The sequence below is a fragment of the Fringilla coelebs genome, assembly GCF_963513975.1.
Source record: "Fringilla coelebs genome assembly, chromosome: 3".
Classification (NCBI taxonomy): Eukaryota; Metazoa; Chordata; class Aves; order Passeriformes; family Fringillidae; genus Fringilla; species Fringilla coelebs.
Window position 1 is genome coordinate 62136886 of NC_140030.1, and position 16417 is coordinate 62153302.

The 16417-nt window shown below is 42.1% G+C and overlaps 1 protein-coding gene across 1 annotated transcript; it reads right to left on the reverse strand.

Annotated features, from left to right (window-relative positions):
* Positions 1-165: 165 nt before the first annotated feature.
* EZR (ezrin) lies at positions 166-13617 on the reverse strand. Its single transcript, XM_084203183.1, has 10 exons — positions 13581-13617; positions 12709-12792; positions 11924-12070; positions 8471-8567; positions 5307-5470; positions 4254-4384; positions 3405-3565; positions 3043-3135; positions 1889-2140; positions 166-1555 (listed from the first exon to the last, which is right to left on the reverse strand). Exons 2-10 carry the CDS (start codon positions 12786-12788, stop codon positions 1391-1393), a joined length of 1290 nt encoding a protein of 429 aa, XP_084059309.1. The 5' UTR covers positions 12789-12792; positions 13581-13617; the 3' UTR covers positions 166-1390.
* Positions 13618-16417: the final 2800 nt, after the last annotated feature.

Here is a 16417-nt window from a genome sequence, read left to right on the forward strand (position 1 = left end):
ACAACTTACTCAAAATACACCCCACACAAGAAACACTTCACCCCATTGCCTTTGTTACTTTGCAGATCTTTTATTTAGATGGTTGCTGCTGCAAATAAAAAAACCCCACACAAGATTCAACTCAAGTATAACGCAGCATAGATATTGTAAATGAAGAGGTGACAACATACTGTATCTCACTTTCTAACAGATTTTCAAGGAAAAAAGGGGAGAGTGGGGGAAGGATAGTCACAGAAATGCTCTCTACTAGAGAGAATACAACTGTGATATAAACAAGCAGTCCCTTCATCTTTGGAGTCTGAAACTTTAAATCAAACATTTAAAAAAATTAGAAAATTTGTTAGAAAAATAGGTGCAGTAAAATTGTATATATTGGATCATGTGTACATATAACAGTTTTCATTAAGTAAAAAAAATGATCTTTACAAATAATGCTTTATAGTAAATAATCAGCTGCACTGTATCAGACTACAGTCTTGCTTATGCATTTTTACAGATGCAAGTCTTATTAAATCTGAAAAGTAACAAAATATACAGAGCAAACTATTTCCCTTTAGCTAGTACTGCAATTCACATATTGCATGTTTTATATATATATTTATAAATACTACACTACAACTGATCAGTAATGAAGCTGGAATGCAAACATGGTGTTGTAGATTCCAGGAGTATTTGCTACGTGTTACATGAAGAGGGTACCAGTGTCCCTATGCCACTTCTGCACCATCACTGCACCATTTCTCCAGCTGAGAACAGCAACTAGAAAATATCTAATTTCTACAAAAAGAAGTTCTGAGGTGTTGTCAGTTCTTTTGTGTGGGGGGGCAGGGAAGGGGGAACAGGGGCATCGAGACGAAGGAAAAAACAGGATCTACAAGCACCTGTGTGTGGATGTATGACACACATACAGGTGCTTGACAATCCTGAGTTCCCCAACCTGTCTTCTCATCTGTTACACTTTACACTGTAGCTAATAATACAAAGACATATGGCACAAAATTCACCCACAGATGCTAATCTTTTAGACCAGGCTGAATCCAGCACCTGCACAGGATGCACATTTTAAGTAGAAGCAGAGCCTGTTAAAATTTGTCTTGCTTAAAGAGAGATGTGACATAAGGCCTTTTGGCACTAAGTAAAGGCATGAGCAAGTTACCAGGATCTGTGGTACAATAAGTTTTAAACTATACCAAATCTCACAGAAGGTTCAGGATAAAGGGAAGATTCAAACACATCTGGGTTTAGAGGACATTGGTTAAGTGTCATACAGTGACCCCTCCTCAGAAAAAAAAAAACAAACCAAAAAACCAATACAACAAAAACCCCAAAACAAGAACACAGCATTAAGATCTGCCTTTCCCACAGTCCTGCCTTCTTCGTATGAGCATCTTTACATTGCCTCAAACTCATCGATTCTCTGCTTGGTGTTGCCCTGCCGGATCTGCCGCAGCGTCTTGTACTTGTCCCGTCCCTGGCGCATGTTCTCCGAGTGGATGATGTCGTTTTGGGTCCTCTTGTCCTCGTGTCGAGCCTGGGCCAGCTCATCTGTCAGTGCCTGCAGTATGCAGAACAATAAATACAGGTTATTGTGAGAAGCTCTCAGCTCCTGTCAGTCGTGTTCTCTGGGGAGAGCTGATACTTGTTAATGCTTGGACAGAGAAGAGACGAGGATAGACCTGGCCTTTCCAAAACTACTATGGATGATTTAAGCAATCTCAAAGCTTGAGCAATGAGAGTAATTTTTCTATACCTTGCCTTTTTTTCAAACTTCCTATAGCAACTGTAAACAAAGAGAAACTGTCATGCTTTATGTGTTTAACTGAGTAATTAAATGACCTGTTGTCCAGGACTGTTTCAATTCCTCTGCCTCCTCCCGGCAGTGCCTTACCCTCAGCTGGCTCTGCACGCGTGCGTTCTTCTCTGCCTCGGTGATGCGCTTCTCCTCGTTGCGGTCGTTCCTGATGCCCTCGCTGGAGAACTCAGCGCTGTAGGCAGAGTACTCAGAGCCCTCATCGTGCAGGTTGTCATGGACGTGGTAATTCACTGGCTCGTAGACAGGGGGTGGGGGTGGAGGTGGAGCAGTCATTACCAGGTGTAACTCCTCCTTGGTCTTTACCAGATCCTCCTGTGCTTCCCTCGCCTTTGAGAAAAGAGTGGAAAATATTTTAAATGTGTTTCTTGCTTTAAATCAGCTTAATGAACACTTAAATGCTTATTTTCCTAGTTTTTTCCATCTACTATAAAGAGCAAGAGAGAATGAAATGTCTGCAGCTGATGGTACTCCACTATTAGAGAACTTTCTTTTTTTTTTTGCTAGGGATGCTATCGTCATCAGCCATTGTGTAATGTGCAGGGGGTCTGAACAAACAATAGTCTTCCAATAAAACAACCCAGGAAAAAGTTCTATGGAAAGCTACAGTTATCATCATTCTGTTCTCCATTTGAAGAGCTGTAGGCTGGAGACACACCAGTTCCACAGAGCAAGAATCTGGGAATCTAATTTGGCATTTTTAGTGCAATTACACACCAGGCAGTCACCTTCCCTGCTGCTGCAGTGGTTCTGCCCTCCCATGTGTCTTGCAGTGCACTGGGAGCAGCAGCACTCTGAGCCCTGTGTGGTTTTAGTGCAGCAGTCTATTAAAGTCTCCTGATCCAGGTACTAGGAAGCCACCAAAAACAACACATGCCCCTCAAAACAGGCACCTGCAGTGTGGCTGCATTTGCAGCATCTTCTCTTGACTCATGTAATGTTTTCATGGGTTACATGCATCATTTATTCATGTGCCCCTCTCTCTCCAAGGCTCCAAGACAATGATTACATTTTTAGGTTTTATACAGGTTTTCATTCTGACTTTTGACTGAAGGGTTGGTGGAAGAAAGGTGTTTTTGCAGAGATATTGCACATTCATGACAAGTTTGGTCTTTTTCACTGCTGTACAGATGTTTGCTTCCACATGTTTGAGAAGTCACATCAGGCTAAGAACCACAGTATGCTCTGCTTAAGCACAGAATTTTAGAGCAACTGGTAAAGCAGATACTCACTCTGATTTGCCACTCTTCAACCTCACTCTCTTTACGCTTCCTTGCCTCTTCAAGAAGTGCTATCTTGGCTGTATACTCTGCAAGCTCTGTAGCCTGTTGAATAATGAAATGGGAATTACAGGGACTCTTAGGAAAAACACCAACCCAACCAAAAAAACAAACACAATAAAAAATACTGTTAACTCTCATGGAGACTGAATAGGAAAATGAAGAACTAAAAGATTGCTTATGATAGAAACCAGTGCCACAATGACGGCCCAGTACCTCACTACACTGTTTTTCCCTGGACATGATGGCTTTGCCTTACTCCAGGGCACAGTAATATGCCTGTGGATCTTGTTCTCAAAGTAACTGAGTCTTACCAGCTGTTCCTGGCTCTTTATCTGGTCCATATTTTGTCTCTCCAGCTCTTCCTTGGCCTGCAGAGCTGCCAAACGTTCCGCTTCCAGGCGTTCTGCCTCCTCCTGGGCCCGTTTCCTCTCCTCTTCCAGCTGAATGGCTCTTTGGATCTGATCTGACAGCTCTGCAAAGAGACAGATCAATGTGGTTAGTCCACAAGTCTGGTCAAAGTTAAGAAACTTCAGTCTCTTAGGTAACTGCAGAAGTCATGACAGGACTTTATTCCAGCTTGCAATACTCCCTTCACTGTGCTCCTCAAAGTAATTATTTGCATAATACACCAAGTAACTGAATTCAGAAGTTGTCAGATGGACATTGTAATTAAATCTTCTGCAAGATGTTTGCATTGAAGTCTGTAACACTGACATGACTCTGCTGCTGTTAATTGACAGTTTGCTGCATGGACCAGTTGCTGTTGCCTCCAATGTGTTTTTCTGTGCATTGAAACAGAAGCTTCTGTTTCACTGGAAAGATTTGTTTCCAAAGTACTTTTTCTGTTAGGAATGAGTAAAAAGTACTTGAGGGCTGAACTCTTGTTCACTGCTGGAAGAGGCTGTGCTACTTAAATCCTCCTGGCAACAGGAGAAAACAGAGTTCCTGCCCTTTACTTTCCAAATAAAATCTGCAGATTTTATGCAACTTTCATCCTTGGGATGCACATTTGTACATTTAGCTGTATCAGCAGACAGACATTAGTAAGTCTTGCCAAGCAATCCCAGTGTCACCAGATTTAGGAAAGGCATGGGCAATCCCCATACAACCCCTCTGTGGAACACAATAGGTGGTCTGCTCAGCCAGGACAAATACTTTACCTTTCTCTGCTTTCTGAGTCTTCACTTCGAACTCTTGTAGCCTCACCAGCAGCTCCTCCTTCTCCCTCAGCATTTGTTCTTTCTCCCTCTCAATTGTCTCTCTCCTCTTCTTTTCATCTTCTAGTTGTTTCCTGTTAGAAACACATTTCATGCTGGAAGCTCACTTTCAGACCCAAGCTGCTGCCAGACAAGAAAGCTGGCTGGGAATCTCTCCAGGCAGCTCAATGGGAAAGTGACTGCCACGAAACAGGAGCCAGAAGACAGAAATAGGCTGTTCCTTCATCTCTTTAGAATTTTTGCTCTGCTTAAGATACCCCATTTCATAAAAGCATTTGTATTTTTGTTGGTTGCCGCAGAAATTTAGAATACCAAGCAGCTGCTAGACCCAGAGAGGAAAAAGTCTTGTACTGCAAGGCAGAAGAGGTGTAACTTTGTTACTTCTGCCATATGGAAAGTAAAGTAGGTGTGAAAACAACAGCACTGAGAGAAGAGAGACAAACAATCCACAAGTTCAGGAGAAAAGCAGCATGATTTCTTGGATCATAAGCAACCTGCAGCCAGTGGTAGAATTGCTATTCCCGTTTCCTTGCCTGTAAGAGATCTCCCAGTTCCTCCTGTCTTTACAGTGTACACATATGTGCTCCCTGTGAAGGCTTCTCCTTATTCCCAAACATCCCGTGGCCCAGCACATAAACCAGATGCCAACATTCCAGAGTCAGGAAAACCCTTCTCTAGGTGCACACCACCACACCAGAGCCTGCTGTGCCTTTACTTGCACATTTTCCTGCAGCTCCTGAGGCCGCAGCCAGGACAGCTGACTGTGGGCACAGGGCCAAGCAGGAAGGGTAAAATGGTCCCACTGCAGGACACCCCGAGTCCCTGCCCATACTCCAGAGCTCCAGGGCCACACGTGCTCCTCCTGAGCCTGGGATAGCTCAGAGCCTCGCCCACATTACTGACCCCTGCCCAGGGATACAGCTGCTTGCTGAACCCTGGCACTTGGGTGTCATTTACTTCTGCCATGCCACATCAGCTGCCCGTATCCAAGCCCACCTTTCCAGCTGCTTCTGGTGCTTCTCCTCCCGGGCCTGGGCTTTCATCTGCTGCACCTCAATGGTGTCGGGCTTCCTGCGCCGCATGTACAGCTCATGGTTGCCCATGCAGAGCTGCAGGATCCTCTTGTTAATTCTCAGACGAGGGGCATAAAACACAAAGTCCTAGGAGAGACACTCCACAGTCAGTTTTTTCCAAACACTCCTTCTCCTCCCAGCTAACTGCAGACAGAACATCTTGTCGCTAATTTAATTCTAATCCAGACATAAATGCAAGACCATTTAAACAGCAACAGGGAATGCAAATATCATCTGAATCCAAAACTATTGTGATTTATACTCTCCATTTAAAGTCTGCATAGAATGTGCAAATTGCTCTTCTAGATAAAGCATCTTTTAGAGACAATCCCAGATAGATGAAGTCTCATTTAAATGGAGATTGTTAGATGTTGCAGAATGTTCTGAGTTGACAGGTAAACATCTGGGCAACACACAGACCTCTAGTGTTGAGTAGTTTTTCAGTTTGCAGTTTTGTGACTGAAAGACAAAGCACAAACTACAAATTTGTAGAATTTCTCAATCTGAATCAACATTCAAGGCCCCATGTGTTTTTTCAGAGAAAAATACCTTTCATCATTCTTGTCCATTCCATGGCATTTCCTAGTTAAGCTGACCTAGGCTATTAGAAGAGTGTCAAATGAAAACTAATTTTTTAACCACCAACCACATGGGCTATCTGGAATATCAGGTTGCAGGCAGTGACAAAACAAATTATATTCTGAAATTTCTGATTCAGTAAAAAGGACATTCCCAAATTTCTTATTACCTGTCCTATAATCAGACTTATACAGAAATCATAAATTAGACTAGCTATTCTAGAAGAAAACCAGCTAAGGAAGGGATACAGAGAGCCCAAGTTCACCACCTCCCTGATAATTTTTCTGAGTCCACAACCACACACATCTACAACAGTCTAAACTTACACAGTGGATAAACATCCTTGTGCTTTGTCTGTGTACTACATGGATAGTGGGCAAGCTGCCACATTACCACCATAAGCCAGTGCCCATTCCTTGGAATTACTCTCCTATGGATTGCCTTAATGTTAGCAAGAGATGGAACCAGGTATGGAGGCATTGACCATGTTTTTAATTGCCTGAGCTCAGAAGCACAACTGTGGCTATCTCTGGGAAAATTGGAAGTCACACTAAGCAATTAAAAGCTCCCTAAGTGGCATTAAGATGAATATGCTGACAAAGACTGATTTTCTCCAATGCATTTTCCTAATGCACACTGGCTGCAGAGGCAATCAGGGCAGTGTGCTGTGTTCTCCCACTAAATCCTGTCGGAGCCATTCAGAGGCTCACAGGTCTGATCCTGATAATTGTGACTGTAAGCTGCTCATCCACCCCCCTACTTCTGACAAGTAATTGTAAAAAGAAACAGTTTGTGCACATTGTGATGAACAGGTCCTGTGCTGAGGCAAAGCTCGTTTCCATGGAAGTAAATACTGAGGGTATGGATGGTGCTTGCATTTGTCATTTAAGGCCATAATCAAGGGACACAACATTCAAATACAAATATAGAAAAATTCCTTTCTTTCCTCATCCCCAGCCTACTCCAGATCTCACACAACTGCAAGAATTGCACCTCGATATTTTAAAGATAATGTGCTGAAGATCTTGGAGTATATGGGCAGACAAAGCCCAAAAATTAAAAAGCTTACCCTGGGCAAGGTGCCACAGGACTCTGCCCTTTACATTACTGTAAATTTAAACACAGGCATATAGAATCCTCCAAATTAAAAGAGACCTTCCAACCTACAACTTGAGTGGACTGAGTGTTTTGCTGTAGTTATGATGCCTGCCTTTTTAAAAGGAGGCACAAGCACACAAAAAGACCCAGACAACTTCCTGAATACTCAAAATTAGTGCCCAGGTAAATTCTTATTTTAGGCATAGCTTTAAACATACCATCAGCCAGAGGGAAAATAATAATTGACAGGGAAGGAGGAAACATAACTGAGGTTTTCAATGCTAACACCTTTCTGTACCAGCCTTTTGCAAGCCTTCCATTTCAAACTCAGATTTACTCTTTGGGGAGTGGGTGGAAAGCTGTGATCTGTGTTTTGTAATTATGTACAACACATGCAAGAGGCTCTTCTATTGAGAAAAGCATGCCTGACAGACCAGCTTTCTGTCTCTGGGGAGTTCTGTTGTTTTCACTAACAGCATTACAGAAAAAAAGCTCCTCTCCCCCAGGTTCTTATCTGGAGGAAGGAAGAAATCCCTGGAGCACACAGTGCATTAGTGTCCTTTAAATTACTGGGAGGATCTTTGGTTGTTAGAGATATTTATAAGCCATCATCCTTTGCCAAAGCCAGGCCACTTATTATTTCTCTGAGCTGCACTTATCCACCAAGGCCAAGTACAGGGGTGGGGGAAGAGCAGAGGAGATCTTTCTCAACTACTCCAATAATTTCACAAGACTGACTGAATGACATCCACCTATACCAGTTATTCCACCTTATGTTCTCAACAGGTCAAAGTAAGTTTCTAATTCCTCACTAAAATAACTCTGAAAACATACTTTGAAGTATTGAAAAGCAATATTCACAGGTAGCTATATTTCAGCTCTCCACCAAAGTCATATCCCTGAAATTTACCTTGGTGCTCAAGAAAGTGAATGAACACCACATTTTACTCTGTCAGAAATGTGGAAGTGGGCAGTGATGGATGGGAACCCATATGTATCCATGTGGCTTTGCAGTAGTATTTGAACTACTTCTGTAATTTTTTTAATGTTTGGGTATTTTTAAATGAAAAAACAAAATTAAAATTAACCTATCAGCTTGCATGCAGTGAAAGATATGCAGAGAAGACTCACAGAACTAGCAAACTAGCAAAGAATCTCAAATTTGAGCATGAAGTAACCCAGTTTGCTACAAAAAAGGACTCTGCATTTGTAAAATCTTTATCTTTTTCCACGTTAGCTATCACTATCAGCCCTTCATTTATGCTGCACAGAAAAAACAGCAGCTCTAAATACAAATGCTTATTTTACATCTAGAATACCTGTGGCTTTCTACTCTCCCAAGACTACTTTATTTTGAGATGAAACAGTACCAGTTGTTCATATGCAGGAGTCCCTTCTAGATATACTTACTGGTGCCTTCTTGTCAATGGGTTTTATAACAAACTTCTTGTCATTGAAAGAGATGTTTCTGATTTCGCTCCAGGGGAACCCAATCTTCGGGGTTAGTCTGGAAAGAAGAAAAACTTGTTTTAAGGGACGATGCAATAAACATTTTTCACCCATATTGCTTCCAACACACAGACCTGGTGGAATGCAATACTTCACAAAGCTTTCCCAAAAGAGAGAAGACAGTAATTGAACCAGAATACCACAGGGAGTGGGAAAAAAAGCCCAGTAACCTCTCTTACTGAGTCTCTTCTCATTCTCATCAGCCACCCTACCAACCTTTGGCTATGTAAATAGGAATAGACTCTACTGAAGCCACATGCTCAGTTGCTTTTGAGCTTATTTCTTTTAATTCTGGTCCCAAAATCCACGGCATGCAGACTTTATGTGCAGTGCTGCCCTGCACAGGCCTCTCACACACCATGGAGGCATAAGCCAAAGTTACTGAGCTGCTCCCCACACCTTACAGCACTCACAGGCAAACCTACCCTGCTGTGCTACAGCTAGCCCAGTCACCTCCATGCTGCCTGCACTCTGAAGTGCTAGACAGGCACCATTAGTAGGAGAAGATTTATTTTCTTTTGTTTCACAGAATGGGTCCTGTTGGAAGGGACCACAGTGGATCATTTGGTCCAACCTCCCTGCTCTAGCCCCATGGCACAGGAATGCATCCTGAATACCTCCAGTCAGGGAGACTACAGCCTCTCTGGGCAATCTGTTCTAGTGCATGGTCACCTGCACAGCAAAGAAGTTCTTCCTCATATTCAGGTGGAACTTCCTGTGCATCAGTGCCTGCTCCTTGCCCCACTGCTCAGCAGCACTGAGAGGAGCCTGGCTCCATCCTCTTGACACCCTCCCTTCAGATATCTCCTCCCCTGGATTACAGGCAAGGTTGGTAACAAAGGCTCTGTTCTTTCCTTCCATACAAACTGCTCTTTGAGCCCATCCCATGAGTCACCGAGGGGAACTTTACTCTCTGGTCATGCAGAGAGCTGTGCCACGTGGCTCCCCACTGGTGAAAAGCTCCCCTATGAAGCAAAGGGCAAGATTCAGACTCCCAGCTCTTTCTTGCTGCTGAGGAGTCCAGGTCTATTGATTTGTTTGAAATTTTTCTATATGACTCACTAAACACTTGATATTTTCCTCTGCCTTAATTTCTCCAGCATCTTGCATATAAAAAGCATCCAGTTTGTCATGAGATCAAATGTTTCTGAGCCATTCCAATACATCAGCTTCACACACCTGATCAGCTCTGCATCGAGTTCTAGCATTGCAAGGACTTGTGCATTTGACTATAATAAAGTCCTTTAATTAGCCCAACCAAACATTTTACTTTTATATTTAATATCACATTATTATTCTTTTATTCTTCTCTTAGCAAGGGAGGGTATATTCTTTAGAGATAGCTGTTAATGATTAAGAATTTTAATAATTGTAATAATTGTGTCTTACATAAAAAATAATGACAATAAGCAATCTTCTTGTTATTCTCTAACCCCTCCAACATATGGGTCTCTGTCACAATTATTCTTGCAAATTATTTGAAGACACAAGTATTTAATGTTTAGCACTTACAGAAATGTTTAATCATCACAGTGGACCACTCAAATTCTGTAAGAATTTTATGGAACACATTGATTAAAGAAAAAAAGAGCAATTTTGGGAGGAATTTCCATCATTGTCAAAGAGATGGAAAGCTACGACATCAAAAAATTTTGCTGGGTCCAAGCACAAAAAACCCCTTGCTTCATTTAAATTCAGACATTGAGAATAAAATTCACCCTCTTCAGAACTATCCACTCCCTAACCTCTAACTCAACTGCAAGATTATGCAACAGTGTGTGTGTGTGTGTGTGTGTGTGCGTGTGTAACATTAAGAACTGTAAAGAAAATGATTTGATTAGACTAAGAGTAACTAATTACTCCAGCCTCCATCATATTAGTACAAGTGCTTAAATCCTAGATAACACAGTATGACAGACAACTAAAATAATTCACTCATTAGTAAGTTCTACTGCAGATTCTTCCCTTTACTGCAGGAAAAAAAAAAGCTTGAATATACCCAGAAACAGGACATTGACATGCACTACAGTACAGAGGCTCACACACCTACAGCACAGCCTCTTTTTCCTTGTGTTACACTCCAACAATGAAATCTCTGCTGCTTCATCTTTGCACCCAAACTTTGCACCTACAAACCAGAGGTTCCATACACATTACTATTTTTCTAGTCCCCACATCTGTTGGAAAGACTTAATTATATAGCGGCAAGAGCTGCAGCAGAAATAAGCAGTTTATTCCAGCACTGTATTTGTTTTGCAAATGCTCTCGATAGGTCTTCACAGTCAATGGCTACACTCTGATTTCTGCAGCTCGAAAAACCTGTTTGTGTGACCATGGTTACATAGCAAGACCAGTCATTCAAGACTGAAGTATTACATGAGCGAAACTACTTTTCTTTCAAGTGACACTCCTTGTTTTCTGGGTGACAGCACATATTAGCATTGCAGAAAAGACTGCCTTTCTCTTTGCCTTATCAACAGAAGATGCAGAGAGATCCAATTAATATTTGGGTTGCATTCAAACCTTTTTGGAGGCAAAGATGTAGAACAGGTGAAATCCATTCTGTATTTCAATGATAGTCTGTTACAGATTAGTGACATGAAACAAAGATTTGAAACATCGGGGAGAGGAAAAGAAAGCAGTCTAGACAGCAATGCTCCATCTAAAAAATATCTATTTTAACTCCCTTCAATCCTTCAGTTGCAGAGTATTAGAAGAGACTAGCAGGCTTAGACACAGCTGTTCTCACCTTCTTATTATGTTTATTTATAGATGTAGTCTATCATTTCCCACCTACTATCCAATTAATAATGGCTCTGCCTTTACCAGAAGGGCTGATTAAAACTGTGTGTACTTCAGTAAGCCCTCATTTCATTCCTTGTTCACAATAACTATATAGGTTAGCCTCTCCCTGGGTTCTGGGTGTCACCCAGCCTTGCTTTTGTGTCCACCCCATTTTCAGAACCAGGCAGCTACACACACATCCCTCATTAACTTCAGGACAGGAGTTTCCTCAGGTGTCTGCAGATACCTTAGCCTAGCCAGGTTCTCGTTGTGGCCACTGATGGCAAACTGGTGACCTGACTCAAGGAAAAGCCTGATAAACTCCTCAGTTTAGGATTCAGCTCCAGCACTGTGCACAAGTACGAAGATGGCATCGTACAACTGACATCTCTCTCTATACAGCAGGTAGTGTTAGCAGCTCAGGAAAGACATAAAAGCACAGGGGATGTGAAAGCCCATTTCCTGGCTTCACCCACTGATCTAAAATGGGAACACAAGCATTCCTGTGAATGAGAAATGTCCCATACCAACCCTCTCTTGCAAGATCAGAGGCAAAAACAAGAGCCTTACTTATCGTCCTTTTCATAGATGTTGAGCCCCAAGGCATCGACTCCCAACCAAAGATCAGTTCCTTTCTTATTCTTGATTTCAAAGTAGTTGATTCCATACATCTCCAGGTCTTGGGCAATCTTCAGGTATTCCAGCATGGCATTCTCTCTGATTGAGACAAGAAAAAAAATCAGATAAATAAGAAACCAACATCAGCTCTATCTCAGAAAACACGAACACATCAGAAGAAAAAAAACTTTTCCTAAGCCTCAATTCAAACATAAGTTAAAACTGAACGTTCACCATTTAGGATTCACTTTAGAAGTTATGATATCACATCTGTGAACACACAAAGAGAATATTTCCATATGCCAATCCCTAGTACTTCCAGGCAGAAAATCAGCAACATTCACCTCTCTCAGCACTCATCCTTGTCTCAGGGTACAGTGAGTAGGAAAGGTATGGGATCTGAGCTTTCCCCATCTGTCCATGCAAATGCTTCAATGACTGTAAGGTTTGACAGCACCTTTACTCTTTTTCCCCACTCAAAGCTATCACTAACAAAATGTGCACAGGTCCAAGATCTTCAGGAATCCACACTGTTCTCAGCACCAGCATAAAATATCCTACTGTGCTTTACCATGGGATTCAATACTGAACTAAAAAATATACACCAGGAGTCAGCTGACACAGGCAACCCAGATTCTAAACCACAGATGAACAAAACCATGTTGTAGAACTGCAAACTTAAGGTAATCAAACAAGCAGCAAGGTGATCAGCCCAAGGACCAGCACAAAACACTCACTTGAGCATGCCACTGTGCTCAGCATGCCACACCTGGATCCGCTCTTCCCACTGCTCTCTGGAGAGTTTATGCTGGTCCATCACCCTACAGAAGGAAACAGACATCAGCAAGATTAGAGGTTCTGCAATATCCACTGATGGGGATCTTTGCTATAGTCTTACTCTCACTCTGGTGGAAGGCTTACTGCAGCCAAAAGGAAAACCCTACTCAGCCCAAAGATGTTCTCTGTGAAGGAGAGCAATTCAGAATGAGCAATAACCCTCTGCAAAGCCTTTCTGGTCACTGACCAGACACATGAGAGGGATAAGCAAAACTCTGCAAACAAATCACACATGTACTGTAGACACTAGGGGATTACAGCAAAGCAAAAGTTGGTGCAATCCCTGGAAATAGACATTGCTGCAGTGTCATCAGGAAGGACAAACAGAAGCCATTGGTCTGATAACATCCACTGATCCCGTGTGGGGATGGATGGTCTGTGAAGCCACAAGACATGCTTTCCACATACAAGCTTTTTAGGACTGTACATTTGGATTAAGGACACACAACCCAACCTTCTTCAAGAATTTCATATTCTTGACTTAATGCTGCTCTTTTCTTCTTAAAGAGAAAACATTCATACTGCCACAGTTACCAGCATGGCAGCAGTGTTTAAGAAATAAAAGCTGAATACAAAACTATATTTCCTCTCTAACCAACCCAAGGAGAAGCAAAAATATACTCAAATATGACAGATAGAAATAAAATAAGGGGAAAACCCAATTATATGAAATTCAATTTAAAAAAACAAAACCAAAGATGCTTTTAAATGAAACTCTTTGCATTAAAAAAAAATCCAAACAAACAAAGACTGCATCAGCCAATTCCTTCACCTTTGGGGGATCAGACGCTCTGAATTGAGGTATCCAGGCTTGTGCACCTCTTTGTTGTAATCTCCAAATTTGGCCTGCACAGCATAGGAACCAAGAAGTACTGCTGTTTCAGGAGGACAGTAGATCTCATCACTGAGGATCCCTTCCTTCACCTGCAGGAAGAACAGCTTCTGCGTGATGTCCTGAATCAGCTCTTCAGACACATCCTCTGGAAAGAACTTGGCACGGAATCTGAACTGGAGGGGATTCTCCTTCCTGATTTCTTGAGCAGAAACCTGAGGACAGAGGTAACACCACAACTGAGCAGGTGGTTTTTTGCAAACAATAGAAAAGATTGCTTTAAGACAGAAAAAGGAATTTGGGGCATTTGCCATGAGAGGTGAGTGACTGGCAACTCTTTAGTGAAATTCCTTAATTCTGGCTGCTTGCTGATAGGAGAGAACACGGAGGAGATGCATTATGTTTCCAACTAAGCCAGTTAAATCCTGTTTGTACAGCAAACACTGGTCACTGGAGAATGATTTACTGTGCTGTATCAGATGGCAAACCCACCCTGTATTGTGTGTGTTTGACAGAGAACAGCCCCCTGACATTAAACAGGTGTGTCACCGACTGCCCCACCAAGAAAAGCAGTTCATGCCCTCAATAAGAGCTGGGAATACAAAAACAGGAGCACATCAGAGGCATCAGCACCTGGCTGCCCAGCTTGGAAGTGCCTCTTCTCCAGTTAGGACACAACTGATGCTGCACAAGCAGGGCCTAAGCCCATTGTCAGCCAAGTTCTCCTCCAGCCACAGAAAGTGCAGTTGCCTTCTCCCAACAAAGTACAGTATCCAGGTGCTGCTGCACATGTGGCAAATGCTTCCTGCAACTCAGAGTGAAAGGGCTTCTACCATGTCACACCTCACCCATGGAGATCACAATGTTATCTCTAAAAACAATCCTGGCATTATGAAAATTAGGGCACAATCAACAGCAGGCACAAGGTGTGTAAAGTTGCAGCCAATAACACATCAGGAAACATAAAGGCTTTAACCTTTGGCCAGCAATTAGCCCAAAGTCTGTTACCTTTTTATCGAGCTTCAGCCAAGTTTGGAATCCTTTGTTGTCCACATACTGAAGACCAAAGTACCACACTTCTCGCAAACCTATGGTTTTAACCACCTGCAACAGAAAGGCAAAAAAGAAAAAGCTATTGCAGGAAAAACTTCACGTGAGGTCCAGGCATCCTTTCGAGTCCCACATCACCTGTGATGGGTGCAGGCAGGAGCCTAAACTTACTCATCTCTTAATTTCACCTTGCAGACAAGTATATACAGCTGCCATTGTAGATGATGATGACAGCTCAGGCTAAGATACTTGTCCCACCCAGTTTCTAGAAGATGATGATCTTGGGGAAAGCAGGTGAGACAAACAGCAAGAGACAGGCCACCAACTGCTAGACTGATACCCTGGCAGCGGGTGGGGCTTCTGCTCGCTTTTATCTACTGGCCCATCTTAAAACTACACTCAGTGAAGCAGATGAGATATGTACCAGAGTTTTTGGTGGGATGGTCTCTAATGGTATTAGTAACAACTACAACTAGTTAGCAGTACTAATGGCTCAAGTGACCTTGTCTGCCAGTCACCAGAGACTATTCCTTCTAGAAGAAGCAATTGAGAGGTGCTTCATACCCCTGCTGTGAGTCTCTGAGAGTTAAAATAAAATGCAATTATTCTCAGTCAAGGTTATTATTTTTTTTAATTCCCCAAAAGCCTGAGTTTATGAAGGACAAAAATACGTTGATGCCCCCATATTAGGACAAGTTTAATTTCATATATTATAAACACTAACCAGCTGAAAGACACAGAAACACCAGCCATTGACTGGATGGTGCAGTTACTAGAAAAGCAGTCCTGTTTGGACATGTTACATTTCCTCAGTGGAGGACAGAGCGAACAAGTCCCTGACCTTCACCTACTCTTGACAGCTTGTTCTGATAGCCAAGGGCTTGGCTGCCAGCTCATCTACCTGTAAAGCTGTGCTCTAGACACAGCCAAAATCTGCAAAGATCAACCATGTACATAGCTGGATCACTTCCATTATGTTATTTGCAGAGTAGCCTCTCAAAAAGCGATGTAGGCATCGCTACAGGGAGCTCAACTGAATGGAAGGCAAGAATTTAAAATCACTTAGTGAGTTAGGGAAGTGTGACAGACTTGGGAATGTGTAGTTACATGGGCTTCAACAAGTCTAAGACCTCAACCAAGGATCTGTTTCACCTCCACATTTATGGTATTGCTGGAGACACTCTGGCTGGAGAGCAGACTTGAGAGAAACAATGTCACCTTAGCTAAGACTAACTAGAGTTTATCAAAAAGACAATAAACCCCACCAATCCAAACAAACAAAAAACCCAAACCCCATGTCCTTTTAAAAGGAGAGCTGGGCTCTGTAAATAATTCAGCTTTTACTTGACTAAAATTCCTTTTCCCTCCTCCCTCAAAGTGGCTTGTTTCATCATGGAAGAGACAAGTTTTCTGACAGCTGGATGCATTTTTACGAAGTCTAACAGAAAACCACTGTTGAATGTGGTACTTCCTGTTGCACAAAAGAATGTTGCAACTTTGTTAAAATAAAAAGTTACATAAATCAAGCAGTTATCAGGTCATTATCTCTGAATGTCTCTTACAAGAAAAAAAGTAAACTTTCTATAAATAGAGTTAGAACGCTTTCAGAAATCATGACCCCTCAAATTCTTCCCAAAACCTAAAAGCAAGGAAGAAGAAAGTATTAAGCTAAACTTCATAATTTGACTGTTTGAGTTTCAATACAAAGAGCAAAGAAGGTTTTGGCC

Bases quoted from the DNA above. Each gene is read 5' to 3' on its own strand.
- EZR (XM_084203183.1), bottom strand. From the start codon at position 12,788: ATGGACCAGCATAAACTCTCCAGAGAGCAGTGGGAAGAGCGGATCCAG. The intron at 4,385-5,306 runs GTGGGCTTGGAT...TGTTTCTAACAG, and splicing joins CACCAGAAGCAGCTGGAAAG to GAAACAACTAGAAGATGAAA. The intron at 3,566-4,253 runs GTAAAGTATTTG...GTCTCTTTGCAG, and splicing joins GACTCAGAAAGCAGAGAAAG to AGCTGTCAGATCAGATCCAA.